Below are 24,192 nucleotides of genomic sequence, written 5' to 3' on the forward strand. Positions count from 1 at the left end.
ACTTTGATTTTTTTCCAAAGCAGATACTCTCATGTATTAACTACTTAATCCAGGGATATCAGCACAGATTCAGGCAGGCCGAATGAGTCACATTTAGATGTATTATCTCTACTTTTATCTCACATAAAAATCCTGAAACTATGGCATGGATTCTGCATAGATGCCTGGGCCTCCCTCATAATCTCTGTCTACCATCCAGACATGAACTTGAGTTAAGGTACATATAGAGAAACTTGACCAAGGATTTCTTTCTTACTTTACAAACGGTTTAGACCTGGTTACTGTCTTTAGTCGCTCTCAGTCCTACTTTTGATGATGCTACCCACAGGCGAAGAGAGGTGTTAAATAGGAAGAGGGATAGCGAGAAATTCTGGCTGATAATACACTTCACCATTGCCAAACAAATGTTGTTTTATTGCGCCCATGCTCATGGAAACTATAAACCAACTCATGGAATGAGCGCTCTGTGCTAAGGCGAGTTTAAAGGCACTGGAACAATATCTTGTGATTGGTCATGTGCTTACATTCCTAAACTTCTCCTATAGTCTTGCTGTTCAAACCATGCACCATTTTTATTAACCATCCCTAAAATGTCTCCAGTCTGTCTTTGTTGCTTGGGAGACATGGTCTCTGGATGATAGATGGTATAGATATTTGGTCCATATTAGGATGTCTCTTGCCCTTTCCTGAATGACCGCCTATGTAAAATAAAGGAAGACCCTGTCAATAAATGTGTCCATTCTGCTTATGGAAAATTTCTTGTGGTACTAGGACTCTGAGTTCAGCCAAATCCTAGGATACTAGAGAAATGGCAGGGTCTAAGAAGCCTCATGGCATAGGCAATGGGTGTGCATAATGAAGAGTATATTCCACTATTGCACTAATTCTGCCTTCATTTTTCCTCATCTGCCATTTCAACTGCCCCAACTTTGTATCTTTGGCTTGGTATCAGTGTTAAAATACACACATCATTGTTATTGTTAAATAACACTTGCATAACACACTATGCATCATTATTAAGGGTTTGCAGTACTTTCCAGGGTATGGCTTATCAAACGTTTCCACCTCAAACATTTGATTACAGTGGTAAAGCCTCCCTTCTGCTATGAACTGGGCTCTAAACGTATCTCTGAGGAAGGGAGCAAGAAAACCCTGTCCTGCTTTAAGAGACAACCAGCTCTGGAAGGGGGAAAATTCCAATATTGAGCCACCACACACATGCATGCACGCACTCCTGCGCGCGCACACACACACCATAATTTAATTGGTTTGGTGGAAGGTCACAAGAGCAAATCCACTTATGGGACCCCCTACTGGGATTACCATTCTGCATTCCAGCAACAAGCAGCCAGTAAGTAGCCTGTATATGGAGGCAGCCAACAGCACATACAGCCAGGGGATGGCTTACGCTGCTTTGTACAAAAAGCCCACGCCAAAGCATAGCATCCTCTGGGGAAGATTGCCTATTTAAAAGTCAGCCACTTTAATCTTGCTGGCTTGGTCTTCCCAAGCAGACAAAAGTGAGCAGAGGAGAACACACTTGCAGCCGAAATCTTCATGCCATCTGAATTAACACGGGTTTGACTCCTGTTGGGAAAACATGGCCTTTTCTGAGGCAGTTATGTCATGAAAACGCCTTCTATTTGCTCCAAAGACAGGCCAATTTGTAGAGTTGTTGTTGCCCTCCAATATGTCGCAGTTACTGTTATTGTCGTCTTCTGAAACGTGTGCTTGCTTTGCTCCCTACAGGAATACGGTACAGCCATCAGGGGAACAATGAGGTCACTTCCTCCTCGGCGATGAGTCACCACAGCAACAACTCGATGGTGACCAGCCAGTCGGTCCTGCAGCAGGTTTCTCCTGTCGGCATGGACCAGGGACACAGCATGCTCACACCTGATGGTAAATTGGTGAGTACACCTGGTCCATTGTAGAGCTGATTAGATAAGAGAGCCCTGAGCAGGCAAAACAAACAGGGCCTTTTTCAGTTTCTCACAAGGCCCAGTGTAAACAATGAGGCATTGTGGGCCGGGGTGGGAGGACCTCCGGTGCGCAGCCTGCTGTGAGTGAAAGGCAGCGCTGTGACCCCGCGCTTTCGCCTGTGCTGGAGGTGTGTGTTTTGAACCCGTCCAATAAACCTGACAAAGAAACCTTCGGGTTTTATTGATTACATGCTTTGCAAGGCAGCAGCAGAGTGGGTGGGGCTGACTATGTTTGCACTTGGCTGCAAAAGAAATTCATGTTGATAAAATGCTCGTTCAGTTTTAGCATTCTCATAACCAGCCAAGAAAGATAGATTACTTTTTAAAAACTTTATTTTGTTCTCGATGTTCTTTTGAAGTAGCATTTATTTTATTTTAAATATTTTATATAGCAAAAAGCACTTCACAGGGGACATTATTGTAGCAGGACCGTCTCGATCATGTATTGCTGCATGGAGATGGTTGTTTTAGGCCACGTTGAGACCTGTAGATTCATCAAGCCGAATTCGGCTCGCAAAGGGCCAGATTCTGAGAATCTGGCCCTTTGCGAGCGCTATTTTTGCATTTGGGATTCATCATCCCAAAGGCAAAAATCGCAATTCTAAAAATCGCTAAATTGCGATTCCTTAAATGCAATTCATGAACCATTTACAATTTGCGAATTCGCAATCTGGGGCCGCTATTTACCACGAAGTCTAACTACGTGGTAAATAGCAAAAACTTAGAAAAATACACTTTAGTGCATTTTTCTTAGTTGTATGTTACACACAAACATGTCCTTTGGACATGTGTGTTCGCAACACCAGTGTGCATTACCATTTCAGGGGTGCTACAGGGACACCCCTGCACCCTTGAAATTGCTTCCTTATTTGCGATTCGCTAATTGCTAATTGCAAATAAGGAATGAATGGGAAAGCCATTCCTTATTTGCGATTAGCAATTAGCGAATCGCAAATAAGGAAGCAGTAGAAATCGCATAAAATATTGCGATTTCTACATGCATCCCGTTTTGCGAGTCTTTAATAGCGAATCCTTAAAATTCGCTAATAAGGACTCGCAAAACATGCCAGAGAAATGGGAATTCCCTTGAACAGGACTATAGAGAATGTGACAAGAAACAATCAAGGCCTAAATGACAAATTCATAAACAAATCAACAAAAAAATTTTTTTGTAAAAAAGGAGAAAATTCAATTTATTATGTATACATACATGAATAAAATACACACTAAGGTATTACATTGAACACCAATAAGTAATTAAAAAAGCAGTACAATAAAAAACACAAATATCATTCAATTATGACCCGCATAATTGGCACTAGAAAAGACAGAGACAGTAAGACATGAGAAATTGTACAATACTACAAGTACATTCGGACTCCTGGTTGATCACATCGATGTCATGTATATGAAGATCTATATATCTACAGCGATGAGGAAGTCATGAATTATACAAATATTGGAAATCGTCGACGTGTTTCAGTGGAATTTCTTGATTCTTGCCACCTTTTTCAAGACTATATGTAATGTCTGTCAAAACCAGGGGGTCATACAATTTCCCCTAATTTGTGTTCACAAACGCTGTGCCAAATGCCGTATTTCTATAAATCACAGTTTCACGCGATACACAAGCTCGGGGCTTTTCAGCTCAGAATTGCAATCTTTAAAAGGATCCAGATATTTTCTTATCTTTCTTTTATTTTGTACTTTTATGGGTAAAACGTGGCTCACTTCGCCTTTAAAAGGGATGTTTGGCACCTTCTTGTGGTTATGGTATGTTCCTGTATGCAGGTTGTTAATTAGAAAACGAGAAGGCAATGAAGGGGCGTGCTGAGGCACCGGCTCCTTAAGAACGTCGTATAAGGCACAGCCTAATAGAGTCTGCGCTGCCCGACCACGGAAGTGGAAAGCTGAGATCAATTCTTTGCGCCAAAATATCCTTAGTCCGTGGCGTTACATGACCATGATGAATCTGGAGGCTGATTACATGAGATCTGTGGGACATAATAAAATGGAAGATTTGCACACTTGCACATGTTTATGTTTAGTTTATTTACAATTTGTTGCAGAGGGAGCTAGATTTATGTTGTGTAGCTTCAAATGTGTGTTGAAATAAGGGTCCCCTGACTCCAGATTGCTGCTCCAGCTTTAACTTTACGCTGAAGTACTTCGGACTAGAGTTATATTTTGAAGGTTTGCAGCAGCAAATGAGTCAATTTGCTTTTGAATAGAAACTGTTGTAAGATGCTAGTGAGACTGTGGAAGTGAAAGTGATTTGAGAAATTTGGAAAGGGGATCTTGGCCTGTTCTTAAAAAGCGGCCTCTCCTTATTTTGTGGCTGTGCTTACATGAATTTGAATTCGTCCCCCGGCCACTGGAATCTGCAGTCTGGACATTTCTGGGCAGGTAACAGTAAGTGGCTTAGGCGGGCTTCCCCCTCCCCCTCCTCTTGCCTTTGGTAGGCCAGCTTGTATCTGTGGTACTGCTTGTGCTCTTGGTCTCAGAAGTTGATGCGAACCTTCCCAGGCTGCATAGCTGGACTTCACACAAATCTACAGGCACTAAAAGTAATATGGTATTTGTGCAAACCAAGATAAACGCTGAGACATTTGAAGCCTGGATTGGTGTATCCATGAGTTAAGTCCCTCAAATAGAGAAACTACCCACGGTCTAACACAATCCCTGGCAAGCACACCCACAAACACCCAGACAAACAGCTACTAGAAGCATTTTGTGATACATCACTGACCTCTTTGTAGCAATTGTTTGGATTAGACCTGTTCACAGACAGACTGTAAAGACTGCACTATTGGTATAATGCACTTACCATAGAAGATACAAAGATGTATTGGAAACATTGCACTTTTGTCTCCTTGGCATAGTGTAACCAGACTCAAACATAAGCAAGCTGTAAATAGCTGCCTCATTTGGATTTTGTGCAAATCACACCCTGACACTGGCACAGTGTGCAGCATGTGCTCGGTGTATGTCAACTCACAGAGAGACTTACATTCTGTGATACTCATATCAGGAGATTGACTCCAAGCAACGCTCGAACAGCTGAAACTGTGCAGCCTGACATCAAAGTTGTAAACTCTGCGCTATGTGTATCATATGCATATAGCAGGCAGACATATTTTAATTGTATTTGTTCTATTAGGATTATTTATAAAGTGCAGACCTAGCCCTGAGCAGCACCATAGAACTGAACGTAGGCCTAGATTACTTGCTGCTTTGTGCAGGTTGCGAAGATTTTCACAAACCATTGCATGAACTCAAGACTAAACCCACCAGTCCAGACAGAAACACAAATATGTTTATAAACTGAGCAGATGTCCAATGGTGAGAAGCAGTGCTTAATTTGTAAAAAAGTAAGTGCCATGGCTCTCGTCTGGAAGCCACATCAGTTTGCACCACACACTGTACTTATACAACTACTAACCAGCACACTGCTACAAGTGTGACAATTCAGACTGTTCGAGGCGGCCAAAGCTTTATGAATGGATTGAGTGGCAGGTATTAGTTGTGTTTAATGTATATTGAACTAGCAAACAACCGTTTTTCTGCTCACTTTTAAATTCCACAAACAGCACCACCGTGTGGCATCTGTAATAAGTGCAGGGTCTGGCAACTAAGTGCTGGTGCTGGCAATCAGGTGCAGGTGCTGAGCACCGGAAGCCATGGGCTCAAATTAAGCACTGGTGACAAGGTGTAAGGGTAAAAACAACAGTTGATGGACAGAATGCAGAACAATGTTATACATTCACCCCAGTTCAGAGATCTGGGCCTAAATCCATCGTTTTTTTGCACTCCACACCACCCCAGTTCAGACATGGCCATATGCAAATCAGCCTTGACCCTGTGCCTCATGGGAACAGTCCATCCCGAACTGCCAAGCCATGTCTTTCCTGGACCGGAATCAAGGTTGATTCTGGTCCAGGAAAGACATGGCCTGGCAGCTCAAGGCTGATTTGCATATGGCCATGTCTGAACTGGGGTGGTGTGGAGTGCAAAAAAACGATGGATTTAGGCTGATAGGGCTAACAACACTGTGGTATCCATTCCTGGATATTCAATGCTGAGAAAGTTGGGTTTGAAGAGGAGGGGTTTGTGTTTTTACTATGCATAATATGGAAATACGTACAATGTCCCATTTTGGCAAAGTGTCGTAGTTCATGGCCATACCTATATTTCTTCTGTAATCATACATATTTTGCAAAAGCAATTTGTGACCTTATTGCCCGTGCAGATCTTTACATCATATAGTCTGGGCTAGGTTTGAGGCAAAACCTGTTGTTCCATTGCTAATTATGCACACAGCAAAAATGTTGGAAATTGGATTTGCGCTAGTTTTACCAAGCCCACCACTTCCTGTGATATGGCACCCTTGTTAGTACCTACCTGCCCTGGTAACTGTATGTGGTTCATGGACTGTTTTCATTTGTTCTATTTCAGATTTCGGTTTCCGGTGGCGGGCTACCCCCTGTCAGTACGTTGACGAACATCCACAACTTGTCTCATCACAACCAGCAACAGTCGCAGAATCTCATCATGACGCCGCTGACTGGAGTTATGGCCATTGCACAAAGTAATAACAACAACAACAATAATATTTCTACTATTACTATTATGACTAATACTACTAATAATAATAATTCTACTATTACTAATACAACTACTACTACTAATAATGCAACTACTACTAATTATTCTACTACTTCTACTAATAATAATTCTACTATTACTACTACGACTACTACTACTAATATTAATAATGCAACTGCTACTAATTATTTTACTATTACAATAATAATTCTACTATTACTAATAATAATTCTACTATTACTTATATGACTACTGCTACTAATATTAATATTGCAACTGCTAATAATTAATCTACTACTGCTACTTATAATAATAATAATTATTCTACTATTACTACTACAACTACGTAGGCCTGGGCGGAGTTCCACCTAACGGAACTCTGTGAAGTGACAAAAAAAAAATCAGTGTTACGTGGAATTCCGCAAGCGGCGGTGTGTGTTAGGGTAATGCCGTTAGCTGTGATTTTCAGCGACGGGTGTTTGTCCCGTGCTGTAAAATCATCACGAACAGCACCATGCGTAGCGCAAGAGGGCACACCTTCCTTTCTGCTGCTAGAGTAGATTTTCTACCCAAGCAGCAGTTTTCTCTACGCAAACGGAAGGTTTCTCAAAGCAAGCAGTTGTGACCTGCAACGACCACTAGCATTGAGAATTCCGACTGCCCCCGTAGAGTGATTTCACCAGGAGGATGGTTTTCCTCGCTCGCGCTCGTTAACTTGACGTTCAAGAGCGAGGAAAAGTCTCACTGGGAGGTGGAACTTCCTCGCTCACGCTTGCCAACTTGATATTGAAGACACAAGCGAGCAAAAAAAAGCTGCTTCACTCTGCGCAGAGGAGTTATGAGGAACTCTGCGTGCTCCGCGGAGTGCGGAAAAGTCCCCAAACCTAGCAGAGTTCAACTCCAAGACCTACTAATAATAGCAATAATATAATAATAATAATATAATAAGGGTAGCTTATAAAGCGCTTGGTTACGCAGCAGCGTGTCCCCGCGCTACAACTGAAACTCTGTACGAGACTGGAGGCCGAAGGTCAGTTATCTGGAAAACAGGTAATAATAACAGCAACAACAGTAGAAGTAATACTAATACCTTTACTGCTGTGCATCATCTGCGTTTGTTTATTTGTGTAATTGTCTTTTCTCTGATGTTGTCTTTAGCAGGTAGTTGTTGATCAGACAAATCTAAAAATCTTAAAAGAAATTGGGAGAGTTCCCAACAGCTAGGCGCAGAGTTAGTGATAAGGGACTACCAGTGCTCAAGGTTTGTTAGACCTTCGCGATCACTGTAATGTTGAGACATTTTTCAATTACTTACAGACTCTCCAATGGCCACAAAACCTTTCTCATGTTAAAATGTAGTAGCTGGTCAGGCGGCGTGGTGGGCAAGTGTTGGTGGATGGATGACACAGGCACAGAAGAGACTGACAGAATGTGTTGTCCTTTCTCTATTTCTTAGATCTCAACACCTCCCAAGCGCAGAGCGTTCCTGTCATCAATAGCGTGGCGGGGAGCCTGGCAGCTTTGCAGTCGGTGCAGTTCTCACAGCAGTTACACAGCCCGCATCATCAGCAGCAGATGATGCAGCAGTCGGCAGGCCACATGTCCCAGCAACCCTTCATGGCCACTGTCGCACAGCTGCAGAATTCCCACAGTAAGGATCTTCTCTGCTTCCATTTTGTGTTTTCTGGAAGGTGGGTGGGGCTTGAGTGTTATATGCTTATACCAAACATCCCCGTGAGCAGCTGCAGTCAGGAGCGATGGTATACTCATGACAAATACATATGTTAATATATAGACACAAATAGTAGTGTCATTGCACTCTGCAGCATAAGATGATAGACATGCAGCTGGGCAACACATTCCTTACGGATTCGATTGTGAGTGCAACTACATCCTAGCATTTGATCTTTAATCATGAGTTGACTGGAATTAGGTGGTCACATGCAAGGCCAGTACTAGGGCAAAGGCAGACTGCCATGATGCCTATGGTGTAGGAGGGGAATTGATTTCCCCTAAAATGGGGCAATTGTTGTCCCCATGCCTGGGCAAACAGTTTCAAATATAACTTTGCAGAATCCTTCCAGGTTCTATGTACACCAGGGCCTAGAGGTATGTCTGACTAATATTATTTGTTTATTAGTTTACTGAACATTGTAAGGCCCTATATACAAGCCTAGGGTCCCCTTCAGAGTGTAGAAGGTCTAAGGCAGGATGTGGGTCCAGGGAGATGGCAATGGAGGGGATGAAGGGATAGTGAGGGGCTGAAGGGTAAAAAGTAATGGACACACCTGCACACCTCTGTAACAATCATAAGCAGGTGTGACCTTTGCATTCAAATTCTGCTGCACAGAACTTAACCTGTCACTCAAACTGAGTTAGAGTAAGAAACTGAGTTAGAGGTATAAAGTCTATGCCATTAAAGCGCAGTGAGGATTTGTTTAATAAATCAAGCCCGCTTTGATACTATGGTAGCGTCACGAAGCACGCAGTTGAAGATGGCACTACATGTGATAATTAGTTTGTTACCTGCAGGACAGTGTTGCCAAGGACTCAGGAGTGCCATTTGTAGAAAGTTTCTATTGTACTGGCAAAGACCAGGAAGACAAGAGAGGGAGAATACAGCATCAACAGTGAATGGTCACTGTAATCACTGTAAATAGTCGGCAAATTTGAGACCTCCTTCCATGCTTTGGGTAGGGTTGATATGGCAGGTATGGAATGGTGTATACGTGAGCAGAGGCATAAGGTGATGGGTAACATCATAACAATAATCTTTCACCAGCCTCGTTGTGTGCATTATGGACTTCGCTTGAATGCTAATTGGCAAATGAAATTCATACTTGTGAATTCTTAATGTATTAATCTGTGTTCAATGATCTATTTAAGCAGCAGGGATACCAAACAATGCCCTACAGTTTAGTACAATATTCTAGCTCCTTCACCTGGAGCAGTATCAGTCTTGAGTGTCTTCCAGCTAAGCCACTGACATAATCCTACATTTAAATAAGATGCGAGTAAGTATGCAGAGTTCTGTTGTCGCGTCACCTTTATGTATCCCACTGTTTGTATAGGATTAGAGACTGAGGTGAAACCTCCCACCACTTGGTGCAATTGCTGATGTAGATTATTTAATCGATGTCATGAAAATTTCCATGGGAACACATTACACACTAAAATCGCATAGAAAAAAATGAACGTTGGTCAGCCCCTTATTGGCCCACACAACCCACCCCTATCCCCAAGCAACCCCATTGCTACCACTTTGCATCCCATTCAGCAAGAAAATATACACTAACCCCGTTGCCTAGACACAATCTCCACTATGCAGGCCAGCCATTTGCCCCAGATGGATCTTCTGTCCTCATCCTGGACACCACACTGCCCCCCTCCTCTCCTCATAATTTTTCACGCTCTCACGTCAAAAAAGGCAGCATCTTGGGAGAAAGAAGCATTGACTCAGCAAAATAATCACACAGAGGGGCAACCACAAAATGACTGTAGTATTGCAGTACAAAGTTATGTAGTAACCTAACAGTTTTCCAGCTATGGGGATGCCACAGGAGGTTACACCCTACCTTTCAGAATGTGCAGTAATATTTGGGGATTTCGCCCTGCACTGGTGTGCCCAGCTTTGTTGTCATACTCTTGTTCCATGTTGTTTTAAGTAACTTCTGATAGTTGCTGTTGCACAGTACTTTCTATGTCTTAGCCTTCTGTAACGCCACATGTGCAGAGTAATTTTTAGATTAGACCACCAAGTAAGCGGGAGCTGCATGGCTTCTGTATAATGCTCATGTTTGGGGTTAGTAACTTTAGTCAAATTGTTTTTGTTTTTCTCTTGATATTTGCAGTGTACGCACACAAGCAGGAACCGCCCCAGTATTCCCATACGCGCTTCCCTTCAGCCATGGTTGTCACGGATACCAGCAGCATCAGTACGTTAACAAACATGTCTTCCAATAAACAGGTAAGCGGATGCCATACAATTCTGTGTATGCATGTATTTCTTACTGTGACTTTCATGTGTTGCTATCTACCACCCAAAGGGGAGTGAGCATGGATTTTTCTACAACTGCAAGTAATCCAGTAAAACCTGTAGCCGTCCCTGCAGTGTTTCTAATCAAGCAAATACACTTGTGTGTGCCAATATTACGGCTGGTATTATGTCTGCAGCCTATCGGCGCCTGCTTTAAGTCGATTAATATGAAGCTCTTATTTCTTAAATGCCAATGGATAGGGAACACCTGGCCATAGAAAAACCCTGCAATAAACATAAGCAGGTTCTTGTAGGGATAAAAGGGGCATGAGGATTAAAAAGAGAGAAACAAATGGTGAAGTGCTGGAGAGGGAAAGCTAAAGGTAGGGAAGTGAAGAGTAGTTGAGAAAGCTTAGGTGTCATCTATTCGTATACCGTCCACTGTAAACATAGCATGTAATATGGGTGCCCCTATCTCGGGCCTAGTCTATTCACCTACCTTACTATTATTATTATTAGGGAAGTTTGTAAAGCGCCTGTATAGATGCAGAATCTTGAATGTGCCTTCATCTCTGCACACAGCCTGCCTTTACATAGAGCCGGTAAAGCTCTCGGCCGTGAGGTGAGACGTGTTGTCTTGATCTGTCTCATGACAGTATTCTGACAGTTGCACTCTGCAGCACTTGCAAGCAGTAGATTTTCTAGTATACAGGTTGTTGGCATACCACCATTGTATTGTACATTCTGCAGAACAGGTGTTAGCCCACTCCTCTTGTCTTGCCTGTGATCATCATGGAAAAGTATGCAGTATTTGGACTCATTGTCCAGTGTGTTTCCATGCTTGGTCACCATGTATTTCCTCAAAATCCAGCAGACTTTCTCTCTGGAACTCACTAGACTGTCATGCTTTGCCTTTCGCCTTGCAGTATAGTGTTTGCTATCTTTCCTTTACATTTCATACTTGGTGTTTCTCCACTTCTTTGGATTTTCATGCCTCTTCTCTGCATGGTTTTGTGATCTCTAGTTTCTATTTACTGTAATGAAATGATTGGTCTCTGTCCATCAAAGTCGGTGGATTATTATGCCGACTATCTTTCCAAGAATCCCTATGGCTAGTGTCCTGTCATTCTGTGGCTTTCTAGACTCATTACCATGGTTGACCATATAGTTCATAGTCTTAGATGCACACTCATTTCTCCATTGAATGCCATGGATTTTCATGTTTGACCACTGACCATGAAATGTCTTGCTGGGTCTTTCTTAATGTTATTCCAACCCTAGTATGTTTCCGTGGGATTCCATGCTTGGTGGTCGCCATGATAGGTCGTTTTTTGAAGTTCCATTAAAGTATATCATAGGTTGATTTCTCACCATGTAATAAACCAGATTTCGTTGATGGCACTTTCTCCGTGAAATTCAAGACTTTCCATGCTTGATTTCTCTCAATGAAATTCTAAAGATTTCCATGTTTAGCCTTTCTACTCAACATGTCATGGATTTCCATACTTGGCAACTCTGCAGGAAGACCTAAAGAGTTCCATACTTGGTGTCTTCGAATGGAACTCTGAGGATCTAAATTATTGATCCCTCGATGGAAGGCTACGCTTGTCCATTTTGCATTAATAGGAAAATAGTGTGATGCAATTTAACTCATTCCTGTCCTTTTCATAAACGTCCACAATAGTTTGTGGCTGTTTGTAGGCCACAGTGTGTGATTCTATATTTTCAAGATTTTTCAGAGACGTATTCAAAAAGTGTGAAATTGACTTTACAAAATGTATACAAAGTGGCTTTTTCACACGACGAAGCTCTCTTTGCAGACTGTACTAATTTGTATAGATGTTTGCTAATATGGACACTGATGCATCATGATACTAATGATAACTAATAGTGGACTCAGGTATGTTATCTTATTTCCAGTTAATCTATGAGATTCAATTAGTCTGATAAATTAGTGGCAAGGTCGTTGACACCCTGTGACACTCAGATTTATTTGGGAAAATGCAGTTTAAATAAACCACAGACATTTTACATGTGGATGGATTCCAAAATTTGGTGCTAATCCAATAGCAGTGCATTAGCTTAAGAAAACACCCCATTTTAAATGCTAGCTCCGACTTGTCAGGAAATGTGTGGCATGTATCGATTGGAGATAAGGCGGCCTTGAACTTTAAATGTGATAAGTTTTTTCGTGAGTATTGACATTGTTCTTGCGATCCTGATAACGAAGTCGCAGGAAAGGCTGCTATTTCAGAGCGCTCCATGTGAATTTTAGCGAAATTCGTCTGGAGAAAGACAGTCTGTCAGATTAGTTTCTGAGAAATAGGATGACAAAAGTCTATTTCTTATTCTGTGAGTATTTACTTAGCAAAATCCACGTTAGGATGTGTAAATTCCTTCCTAGCACAATCAGGAAATTGCAGAGGTGTCAAGCTAGCCCCGGCCTTCCACTGCTTTTAATACGATACTCATAAACGTATAGATGCAGTTGAGACTTGTATTTCGAGAACCTTGCAATAAAGAAACCTGGCGTACAGTTGTAAGTCTCAAGGAAGGCGGTAGGGAGCAGGAGAAGGTAGCACTGTGATACAGGGATTCTGGTAATCCCCTAACAAATGGATAACCTATATTTAGCAAAAAGGGGCAAAAGGGGTAAGCGTAGCGATAGAAGAAGCCATGAGATAGTTCAGCTCCGGGGAGATTATGTTGCAACAAGTCTATAGTGGAATATTTTACTTAATGTGCTCGATCAGAGTTTAAAAGGACATTTTTTAATTGGGTCACAAAGTTTTTGCCCAGCTACCAATCAGTCTGTAGGTCTCTGGATGACTTGATGGTGCATGTTGGTATTTTGGTAGACAGAAATATTTTGGTAGACGGAAATGTAAGCAATTTAGCATAGTAAAGTTTAGATTTCATGATAGTTATGGTCCCGCAGATTTGTCTTTCATGGGATGTTTGTTTTCAGGTTTCAGAGGAGACTGAATAATCGGTGGGATATACCAACCATTGATTCATTTTGAGTGTTGAGTTTCATGATGAGTCAAGGCGTCCCACTTAAAATTTGTTGGTGAACCTGATAAGATAGTTTGTCCTAAGGATGGAGGCTGTGTAATGGTGGTGCTTGGGGACTTTGTTCCGTTTGAAGCTGAAGGGCAACAGTCCTATTTTAAACCTGTTGGTCTGTGAATGCTCTTAGCAATCATTTGGAAGGTACATACATTTGCTGTTGTCTTCGGTCTTTGCTTGTACAAACCTGTGACCTTCACGATACACTCTTTTGTTCCTCTCAAAGCTGCGCAGAGGCTCCAGAGCTGGTGAGTGCTATCTTGTTAAATCTCTGGATCATTATGTACTGTACATGGACCATTCAAACAAATGTTCAAGGCTACTGAGAGGCGAAAATATAAATTCCACATACATGATCAACCCAACAGGTCAAATTTCACTTACAGATAATGCCAATAAGAGATGAAAGAGTATAAAAGTAACCTCACAGTGTGATATTTCACCCCAGCTCTGTCTGCCAGATGTTGGGAACTTGTTTGATGAATATTGTTTATGTATCTGAAATGCCATTGTTATCCTTTTTGGCAATTAACTTTGCTCTATTGATTACCATCTCAACTTTTTCACAGATGATCACTGACCTGTAGTTTACCACAGATGCCTTCCTCATAGAGAGCCACTGGTCTATAGGTTTTCATGGATGGCCCTTTCATAGATGTGCATTGAATTAACTATAGGATATCATGGATGTCATGTTCCTACATAAGTGTTGATCAGAGGTTGTATGTCTGAATATTATCTCAGTAAGATTATGCTACCAGAATAACATGGGCAAAATATCGTGCAGATAAGTGCATGTAGGTAAGCTTAGACTAACTATTCTTAACTCCACGTCTATGTATCTTAAAGATTTATATATTAATTGTTACAGTACATATATGCTGAGTTACTTAAGGTAAACCTATACCTACCTACGTATACTTACCTTGTTGATATGTTGGTCCTAGATATTATGGTTACGTTAATATGAGTATGCGATAATATTGAGACGATGTTCTAGTGAAATGACTTGATCTGTAAGTCAAGATATCTGTCCGTATTCCTATATGAATATAGATCTATAGGTTACCATAGATGACCCTGCTCATATGTGAACTCTGATCTAAAGAGATTTTGATACTTATACAAAAACTCAAATATAGATATACGCTATAAATGAGTTTCCTCTTCAAAGACAAACACTAAACCTTGGGGTGCCATAGGTGTCTTATGTTTGCTTATGAACTCAGATTTGTATGCACCATGTATGTGCGTGCTGGTTGTTAAGATGGCTACTGAGGCATCAAAATGAAAGTAACCTTTCTCCATGCCAAAGTTCATACATATTTGAGATTATCGTGGCCAGAAACCAGCGCCTACATTGAAAGTAGAAGACAATAGTAGACCCCCGTGGTTCAACATTAAAGTCCCCTGATCTTTCGATATGTCCCCCGATGAGGATTCATAATAAATTCGTAGCTGAATTTCCCCCTCAATTAAAGTGCTCCCATGCACCTTGGCAAGTTTTTAAAGCAACTCCTCTGTGTTCGTGTTTGCAACAAAATGTGAATACATTGTCCAAACCTGCATTAGAAAGTGTGAACTCACAAGGCCCCTGCACTTTTTGAACAGGTCAGGCTGTACGAGACGGACATAAAAACCATTTCCCCATTAGTCCTGTGTCCTCCGATAGCTTAAAGGGTCCCTCCATTGCAGAGAGAGAAGCTGCTCCATGTACTCAGACTCACACCTCTTGCAGTCGCCAGAATAGGCCTTCTAGAATGCTGCTTTGTTTGGTGACGTCTGATTGGCTTTGGGGTGTATTGTGGCGTCAGTCACCGGATGGCCCTTTAATGTGGTTGTCCTGAATGGTCCTCTGCTTGGTCAGCAGCCATGATTCTTTTTATTGAAGGGCAACAGGGTGAAATAATACCCAGTCACAATGTAAACAACATGTCTTTATACCAGGGCACATTTTTAAGGTTGTTTGACTCTGATTTCATCTTAGAAAAGCATACACAGTCTTGGCAAGGGTCCACCGCAAGCCTTATTTGATGCCCCCTCTCTTCAGTAAAAGGTGAGGGGGTAATTCTAAATTTTTCTTCCCGGCTACTCCTGCTGAATTTCCCATTCTTTGTAGTGCTGAGAAAACCGTCTCTCTGGGAGCCACAAATCTCAATCAGCCAGGCGGCCAGGCACGTCGAACCCTCCCCAGAATATCATTTCCTTTGAAAGGCTCCCTACCCATCCATCTGCGGGGCGCTGGGCCCTGACTGGGCCTGATGAAGTCTCCCATCCCACCCCAGCTGACTTTGATGCTTGCTTGTTGAAACAAGCCCTCCGCATCCAGGAAATGTTGCTCTGCTTTAATCAAAATAGGGCGAGATGCTGCCCGCGAGGGATGCCGCTCGCAGGCCAATAATGACTGCACCCTTCAGTGGCCAGGGTGGGCACCCTACCTTGAAGCCTTCCGCACCCGAGCCAGCCAATGAAGCGCCTCTCCGTGCCCACCGCTCTAAAGGAGCTTACCAGGCTCATTTTTGTATTTGCATAATAATTGATTAGGGCAACTGTTTTTTCTGGTATTTTTTTAACATTCCTGTCTGTCCTTATGCATATTCCTCTTTGGCAGCTCATCAGTATTTTTTTCATGTTCATCTTGTGTTCCATAAAAAAATGAAGTTGTAGCTGGTGCATTTCCTTATCAAATTGACCTATGAAATGTGCACTTGCGCTTGATGTCTTTCCCGTTTAGCACTAGAACCACCCGAGGGGTATGATAATCTGAAAACATTATCCTTATGCACCACTGCAGCTGTTTAAGGAAGTGTCATCCTTGTTTTTGCCACGCAGTTCTGTCATTCTGCGTGGATGTTGGCCTGGCAGGGATATTCGATGGAGTGGAGAATTGCTCAAATTAAGAAGTGTTTTTTCTGGGGTTTTTTGCTTTTTAAAATAGCTACAGACAGATGAACGCTTTATTTCATGCCCACGTTTATAAGTAGAATAATCGCCAAAAAAAGAAGGCTACGAGCCTTTTGCCTAATGTGGCCCTGGATTTATGATATTGTATGTATCTCATTGTTTCCTAGGATTTTCTTGGGATTTTCGACATTTTTCATACACTTAACAATTTCCAGAATATTCCCACCTGTACATCATTTTTTTAGACTAACTTGACCGTGATTCTTGTGTTCTTTTGCCTTTTACAGCATAATAACATTTGAAATGAACAAGTAGAATGGATATAAATTTAGACTGAAGCCAACAACTCAGCTCAACTTTTAGGCTACAGGTTCAGAGCAAAGAATGTTGTCATTGATGAATTTTGTATAGAGATTGCACCTGTGTGGCATTTACTGAACTTTGCTAATGTATTAGTAATGTCTGAGGATGAATACATTTAATTATCTGAGAGTGATCATTGTCTTTCACTCCCGAAAATTAAGGTAGAATGCTACACGTCAGACCCCTTTGTTTCTAAAACCAATCAAAGGTTACATCACTTACATCCCACCCACTATTTTCCATTGATACTATATGGCTTAGAGATTTCTTTGTTCCCTAATTTTCCAGTTCTGATCTTAATGAATGAGTGTAAATCTGAGAGGACACAAGTAACACAGACAGAAAAACAAAAGAACCAAAATAGGTCCTTTTAAGGTGTAAAGAACACCGTGTGGACCGAAACAAATTAGCAGGGCGAAAAATACAGGTAAACACATATGTACATGGACTGACTACGATGAAGAGAGGCAGGAAAACAGAGCCAGGCTGATGACTTAAGTTATACAGCCAGACATAGTGATACACAGTCCAACAGAGCGACCAATAGTTAGAAACATCAGCTAGACAGAAGGATTAATAGATCGGCAGACTGAGAGAGTGATTACTACGTAGCCAGAGGCCAATAGGTAATAGAGAAACAGGAACGCATAAGGACAGATGGACCGATAGCTAGACACACAGGCTAATGGTTAGATATATAGACAAAGGGATGGATAAAAAGATAGACACAGAAATTCTTATCAAAGATAAGCTTTCAAATATAAATAAAATCCAAGAGACATGCAGAAAGATAGCCACATTGACGCAAGAGAATGAAGGACAGTATGGAGAGTGTTCTTATGAAAACACTGGTACATTAGAGATGGGAATAAGCTAGGAAGGTGGGTTTTCATAGACATGGGCTCACCAAAGATCGAATCCAATTTAGACAAAGGATACTTTTGGGAAGGAATTTAGAAAGGGCAACAGTACGGACCAAAGAAAAAAAGGTTATAAATTGCATAGGCCAATGATATAGATAGGAGATTTAGATTAAAGGTTAATATAGGCCGGGTCCTCTATAATAGACATAATAAATCGATGCAATAAATGTGAGTGTTCTTTAGGCTCATTGTCTCAAGAAGGAAGGAATACATTCCTACGTTAAGTGAGAACTTGTGAAGAAAAATTATTCAGAAGAGGTAGAGTGAGAGCTCGCAATTTCAAATAACATTATATTTTCTTCCTCATAGTACTAATTTCATCTCCAGGTTGGAGTCAGGCTAAACGGTAACAATAGTTGGGCTCCTTGAGCCAGACTAAGAAAGAGAGGTTCTCCGTCCATTTTCTTACGTTAGATAAGATTTGATGTTTGCAAGTGCCTTCTCAAGTGATGTGCCCTGGAGTCTGGCTGACGTTTCCTTATCACCTGCCATGTTTGCTTGAAGCAAGCCTCTCTGTGCAAGGCCAGCGGCAGGGACCCACCCATCACTCTAAACCCAACATGGACACAGACATAATGCAGTTGTTTCCAGTGTCAGAGCGGGGACAGTGGAGGCAACGTAGAGAATACATAAAAAACACCTTAAAAGAATCACACCTCAAGAACCTTGTCTTTCAGGCTTGAAACATGTTTGCCAGCTGTAAAACCCTTTCTCTAGTAGGATTTCAAATTTACCTATTTGGGCAAAATAACTGGCAAACATCTATTGCGTATCGCCTGAATGATGTGTCATATTAATGCACTGCTAGGCTATAGCTGTACAACATGGTTTCTGGCTTAGAATCATCTATCTCTTCAACCTCCATATGGGGTTTCATTCACTATGGTTTTTATGTTTACTCAGACTATGATTGCACAGACTTGGAAGGAACAGAGGCCTCCACAGGCAGACCAATAGTTCCAAGAATTACTGCATGTTTGCGCTAGAAAGCTGGAAAATTGGCTACAACTAGAACAAGGAAACTGAAGACTTGCCCCTTGCTCAGCTAGTAACTTAAAGAGGGGTAGATACTGTCCGGGGCCTCGACGCCCCCTTACAAACTTTTAAATATGCAAAGGCAAAATTTCATGGAAATGACTAAAAAATATACCGTATTTGCAGTGTGCTCTTCTGACTTTTTCTCTTCTCTCTCTAGCTCTCCCTTTTGTTTTTTCCTTCTTCCTTGTTTTCCTGTTCCATTTTGCTTCTTTTATTGTTTACATTGTCAGATGCTACCCTCGTATTCCCATATCCTGCATTATTTCAGTTTAAAAAATAAAAGAATCCCTCAACGTATATATCTCCTGTCAATATATATCTCCTGTGGGTCTATCTGAGAAGAGAATGAAATGACAAAGTGGGTGTGCCTTGTGTTTTTATGACGATGTGAAATGTCTCAAAAGCCTTCAGTTTTCGAACACAGAGCAAGTGATGCATTCTGCTTTCTCTTCTCTCTTTGCAGTGTCCTCTGCAGGCCTGGTGATATTCCACACTTCGCTTGTCTTGCGCATAGCAACAAGAACTTATTTTCCACAACATCATGCTGGTTACCACCAAGACTATGTGGGGGGTGCCGAAGGAAACCGACAGAGCTGACCCGTGCCCTGTGAAACGAGGCTGGAGGTCTCAGGCTCCACGTCTGCAGCTTTCAGGCCCAAGGCCAAGCGTCGGCAGGAGAAGCATCTGAACAAATACCTCCGGCGCATCAACCAGGGATCAGACGCAGTGGCGGATAGGAGGCGCACGCCCAACAGGTTCAATGCTCGCTGCTGATCTGATCGGCACAGGATATGCTCAAGCGGGGTTCGATTTGAATTCCCTTCTCACAGTATTTCCAAACATGTCCAATGTGTGCCTTCCTTGGCCCAGTTCTTGGCAGCAGAGCAAACAAAATAAGAATACCAGAAGTCACAGAAAAAGAAGGCTCAATCAGTTTTATTTAAGTTGGACATCTTCACCAACCAGGCCGCTGAGGACTTTTATTCTGTTACGGGATAGTGGCAAGCAGAAGGACCATGTGCTGTTGAACTGAGCCAAAACATGTACATATGATTAGGGAAAAGAAGGACGCAAAACAAGGCAAATAAACTATACATGTATGTTTCTTATAAAGAAATATAGCCACACAATGACTGCTGATCATAGGAAGACCAAGTGCAATGTATTTGACTTGTACATACTGAACAATTTGTAGTATTCATTTGTAAACACCAGAATCAAGTTTGATCCTCTAACAGGTGTACGGGATATGGAGAAGATGAGACTCTTGTAAAAGACATCTACACACCGGCCGTGACTGTGCTTAGCAACTCATGTACGACTGTTGTAGGAGTGACGTATAACAGTGCATAATCCACGCCACTGCTGCTCAAATCTCAAGTCTTCTACTCTTTGCTGGGATTAACGTGGCCCCACAATGTTTATGACAAATGTTGTCAGGTTTTAAATGATGAGGTTTGTCTATATCCAGGATGGCTTTAGAGTCACACAATATAGGTTACCCAAGTACAAACATGTACACCCTAGAATAAAAATGAAAAAACCCTTTCAAAATGAGAGCAAGTGAGAGATGGGGGTGTTCCCCCTTACCGAAGTGTGATATAGTGCTTTCTGTTTTTACTGGGAAATACATGCTGACACCACCTTTTCCTTCCTCTAAGTTCGGGGTGCGGGTCACCCCTTTCTTTATTGTAACCGACTCCTCCTATATTTGTTGAACTTTGGACTACTTAACAGCTATGAGATCCCCATTCTTCATTCCTTTAGTACATGGTACATTTCCTTGACTTCAATCATAGAGCAAATATGGCATTACGTGCTCTATTAATTTATTAGCGATTACATAACCTTTTGCAATCCTTCCATCTTTAATAGTCATGGCATTCCCTGATCCAGAACTTCAGTGGATATGACATTCCCTGCTCCTGTCCCTTAGCTGAAAAAGGCATCACTTGCACGTGCCTTCTGTGGATATGACATTCCATGCTCCAGTCCCTTAACAGAAAAAGACATTCAGTGGACATGCCTTCTGTGCATATGACATTCCATGCTTCAAACATTTATCACAGGTGACATTCCTTGCTCTAAATATTTATCACAGGTGACATTTCATGCTCCAGACATTTATCACAAGTGACAATTCATGCTCCAGACATTTATCACAGGTGACATTCCATGCTCCAAAAATTTTGCACAGGTGACATTCCATGCTCCAAACATTTATCACATGTGACATTCCTTGCTCCAAACATTTATCACAGGTCACATTCCTTGCTCCAAACATTTATCACATGTGACATTCCATGCTCCGAACATTTATCACAGGTGACATTCCATGCTCCAAACATTTATCACAGGTCACATTCCTTGCTCCAAACATTTATCACAGGGGACATTCCTTGCTCCAAACATTTATCACATGTGACATTCCTTGCTCCAAACATTTATCACAGGGGACATTCCATGCTCCAAACATTTATCACATGTGACATTCCTTGCTCCAAACATTTATCACAGGGGACATTCCATGCTCCAAACATTTATCACAGGTCACATTCATTGCTCCAAACATTTATCACATGTGACATTCCATGCTCCGAACATTTATCACAGGTGACATTCCATGCTCCAACATTTATCACAGGTCACATTCCTTGCTCCAGACATTTACCACAGGGGACATTCCATGCTCCAAACATTTATCACATGTGACATTCCATGCTCCAAACATTTATCACAGGGGACATTCCATGCTCCAAACATTTATCACAGGTCACATTCATTGCTCCAAACATTTATCACATGTGACATTCCATGCTCCGAACATTTATCACAGGTGACATTCCATGCTCCAACATTTATCACAGGTCACATTCCTTGCTTCAAACATTTATCACAGGTGACATTCCATGCTCCAACATTTATCACAGGTCACATTCCTTGCTCCAAACATTTATCACAGGGGACATTCCATGCTACAAACATTTATCACATGTGACATTCCTTGCTCCAAACATTTATCACAGGGGACATTCCATGCTACAAACATTTATCACAGGTCACATTCCTTGCTCCAAACATTTATCACATGTGACATTCCATGCTCCAGACAGTTATCACAGGTGACATTCCATGCCCCAGACATTTATCACAGGTGACATTCCTTGCTCAAAACATTTATCACAGGTGAAATTCCATGCTCCAAACATTTATCACAGGTGAAATTCCTTGATCCAAACATTTATCACAGGTGAAATTCCATGCTCCAGACATTTATCACAGGTGACATTTTTGCTCCAAACATTTATCACAGATGACATTCCATTTATCACGGGTGACATTCCATGCTCTAAACATTTATCACAGGTGACATTCCTTGCTCCAAATATTTATCACAGGTGACATTCCATGCTCCAAACATTTATCACTGGTGACATTCCATGCTCCAGACATTTATCACAGGTGATATTCCATGCTCCAGACATTTATCACAGGTGACATTCCAAGCTCCAAACATTTATCACAGGTGACATTCATTGCTCCAGACATTTATCACAGGTGACATTCCAAGCTCCAGACATTTATCACAGGTGATATTCCATGCTCCAGACATTTATCACAGGTGACATTCCAAGCTCCAAACATTTATCACAGGTGACATTCATTGCTCCAGACATTTATCACAGGTGACATTCCAAGCTCCAAACATTTATCACAGGTGACATTCATTGCTCCAGACATTTATCACTGGTGACATTCCATGCTCCAGACATTTATCACAGGTGATATTCCATGCTCCAGACATTTATCACAGGTGACATTCCAAGCTCCAAACATTTATCACAGGTGACATTCATTGCTCCAGACATTTATCACAGGTGACATTCCAAGCTCCAAACATTTATCACAGGTGACATTCATTGCTCCAGACATTTATCACAGGTAATATATACCTTGCTTCAGACATTTATCACAGGTGACATTCCTTGCTCCAGATATTTATCACAAGTGACATTCCATGTTCCAGACATTTATCACAGGTGACATTCCTTGCTCCAGACATTTATCACAGGTGACATTCCAAGCTCCAAACATTTATCACAGGTGACATTCAATGCTCCAGACATTTATCACAGGTAATATATACCTTGCTTCAGACATTTATCACAGGTGACATTCCTTGCTCCAGATATTTATCACAAGTGACATTCCATGTTCCAGACATTTATCACAGGTGACATTCCTTGCTCCAGACATTTATCACAGGTGACATTCCTTGCTCCAAACATTTATCACAGGTGACATTCCATGCTCCAGACATTTATCACAAGTGGCATTCCATGCTCCAATCCCTCATCAGATACAGCATGCTCTGCGCTAGTCCATTAACAGACATCACATTTTACGGTTTTCAGACATTCAACCAGTGAATGGCAGTTCTGTACAGGACTTAATTGAAATCTTTACAAAATGGAACCCTCTCTCTCCCTCCCCCAACCCTCTTAAAAAGATTTTTCTGTGTTCACTTTCAGAGAAATCGAGGCAAAACCGGTGTCATTTTCACTTGATGTCTCATTTCTTGATTTCTGACGTACAAACAGTATTAATTGTTATCTCCAAATGAACTTCGTGCATTTCTCCCGATGCTCTGATATCATCATTGCAATGTAGATATATCTTTTATATTTGAATCCGTGACGCAGGCATGGCCTTGACTGACTTTCCCTGCTTAGGAACAAATGCCTTGCTGGTGAAATCCTGGCAGCAGACACGCCACAGAGTTGCTCCTTCAGACTTTGCACTTGCAGGAGGAGGAAGGTGGGACATTGATTTTTATGGCGAAGGAGGAGGAACTCTAGCAGTCTTCGCTCATTTTTTATTGCATGTAAAGATTTGGTCAGAATCTGGAACACTGTGTTTTCCTAGACCAAACATCTCCAATTTGCTCCGTTACAAAAATCAGTTTGGACCAGTGCAAACCTTGGCGTGCAAGGGCCGAACCTACCGAGTACATGCACACTCCAGGCGTGCTACGCACCAGACACACAGGGCCCCCGTCCCCTCTTCTTATTCCTATCACCCTATGTACTGCCAGAGATCTCCGTCAGCCTCCTTAGAAAAGGGAAAAATTCACCCAAGCCTGATTGTTCCTCATGTATTATTTTGTACAAAATTAAAATCGATCTTTTAAAATCATATTTATACTTGTAAAGTTGACATTTGAGTAAATATAAACGTGCCAGTACAAAAAGTGGTTTCCTTTCGTTTTTTAATCCGATTTGTAATTGATGAGCTGATGAAACCCACTAGGTACCCGTGTGTTGTCCAAGCC

General features: G+C 41.7%; 1 protein-coding gene across 2 annotated transcripts in view; it reads left to right on the plus strand.

Moving 5' to 3' along the window:
• The window catches only part of HNF1B (HNF1 homeobox B), a 93,881-nt gene extending 69,770 nt beyond the window's left edge, over positions 1 to 24,111 (plus strand). Inside the window, exons 5-12 of one of the 2 annotated variants that reach the window (XR_015308357.1) lie at positions 1,750 to 1,910; positions 6,438 to 6,570; positions 8,044 to 8,238; positions 10,439 to 10,554; positions 19,324 to 21,025; positions 21,058 to 21,345; positions 21,887 to 22,964; positions 23,031 to 24,111. Coding sequence is in view for 1 of the 2 variants with exons in the window: in XM_086954872.1 (XP_086810998.1) it covers positions 1,750 to 1,910; positions 6,438 to 6,570; positions 8,044 to 8,238; positions 10,439 to 10,554; positions 19,324 to 19,344 (626 nt within the window). In the remaining variant the exon portion in view is untranslated. Of the gene's footprint in view, positions 1 to 1,749; positions 1,911 to 6,437; positions 6,571 to 8,043; positions 8,239 to 10,438; positions 10,555 to 19,323; positions 21,346 to 21,886; positions 22,965 to 23,030 lie in introns of those variants that run through there. The other variant, XM_086954872.1, reaches the window with a different exon arrangement.
• Positions 24,112 to 24,192: the final 81 nt, after the last annotated feature.

This window comes from Lissotriton vulgaris, chromosome 2_1, assembly GCF_964263255.1.
Source record: "Lissotriton vulgaris chromosome 2_1, aLisVul1.2, whole genome shotgun sequence".
In the NCBI taxonomy this organism is placed as follows: Eukaryota; Metazoa; Chordata; class Amphibia; order Caudata; family Salamandridae; genus Lissotriton; species Lissotriton vulgaris.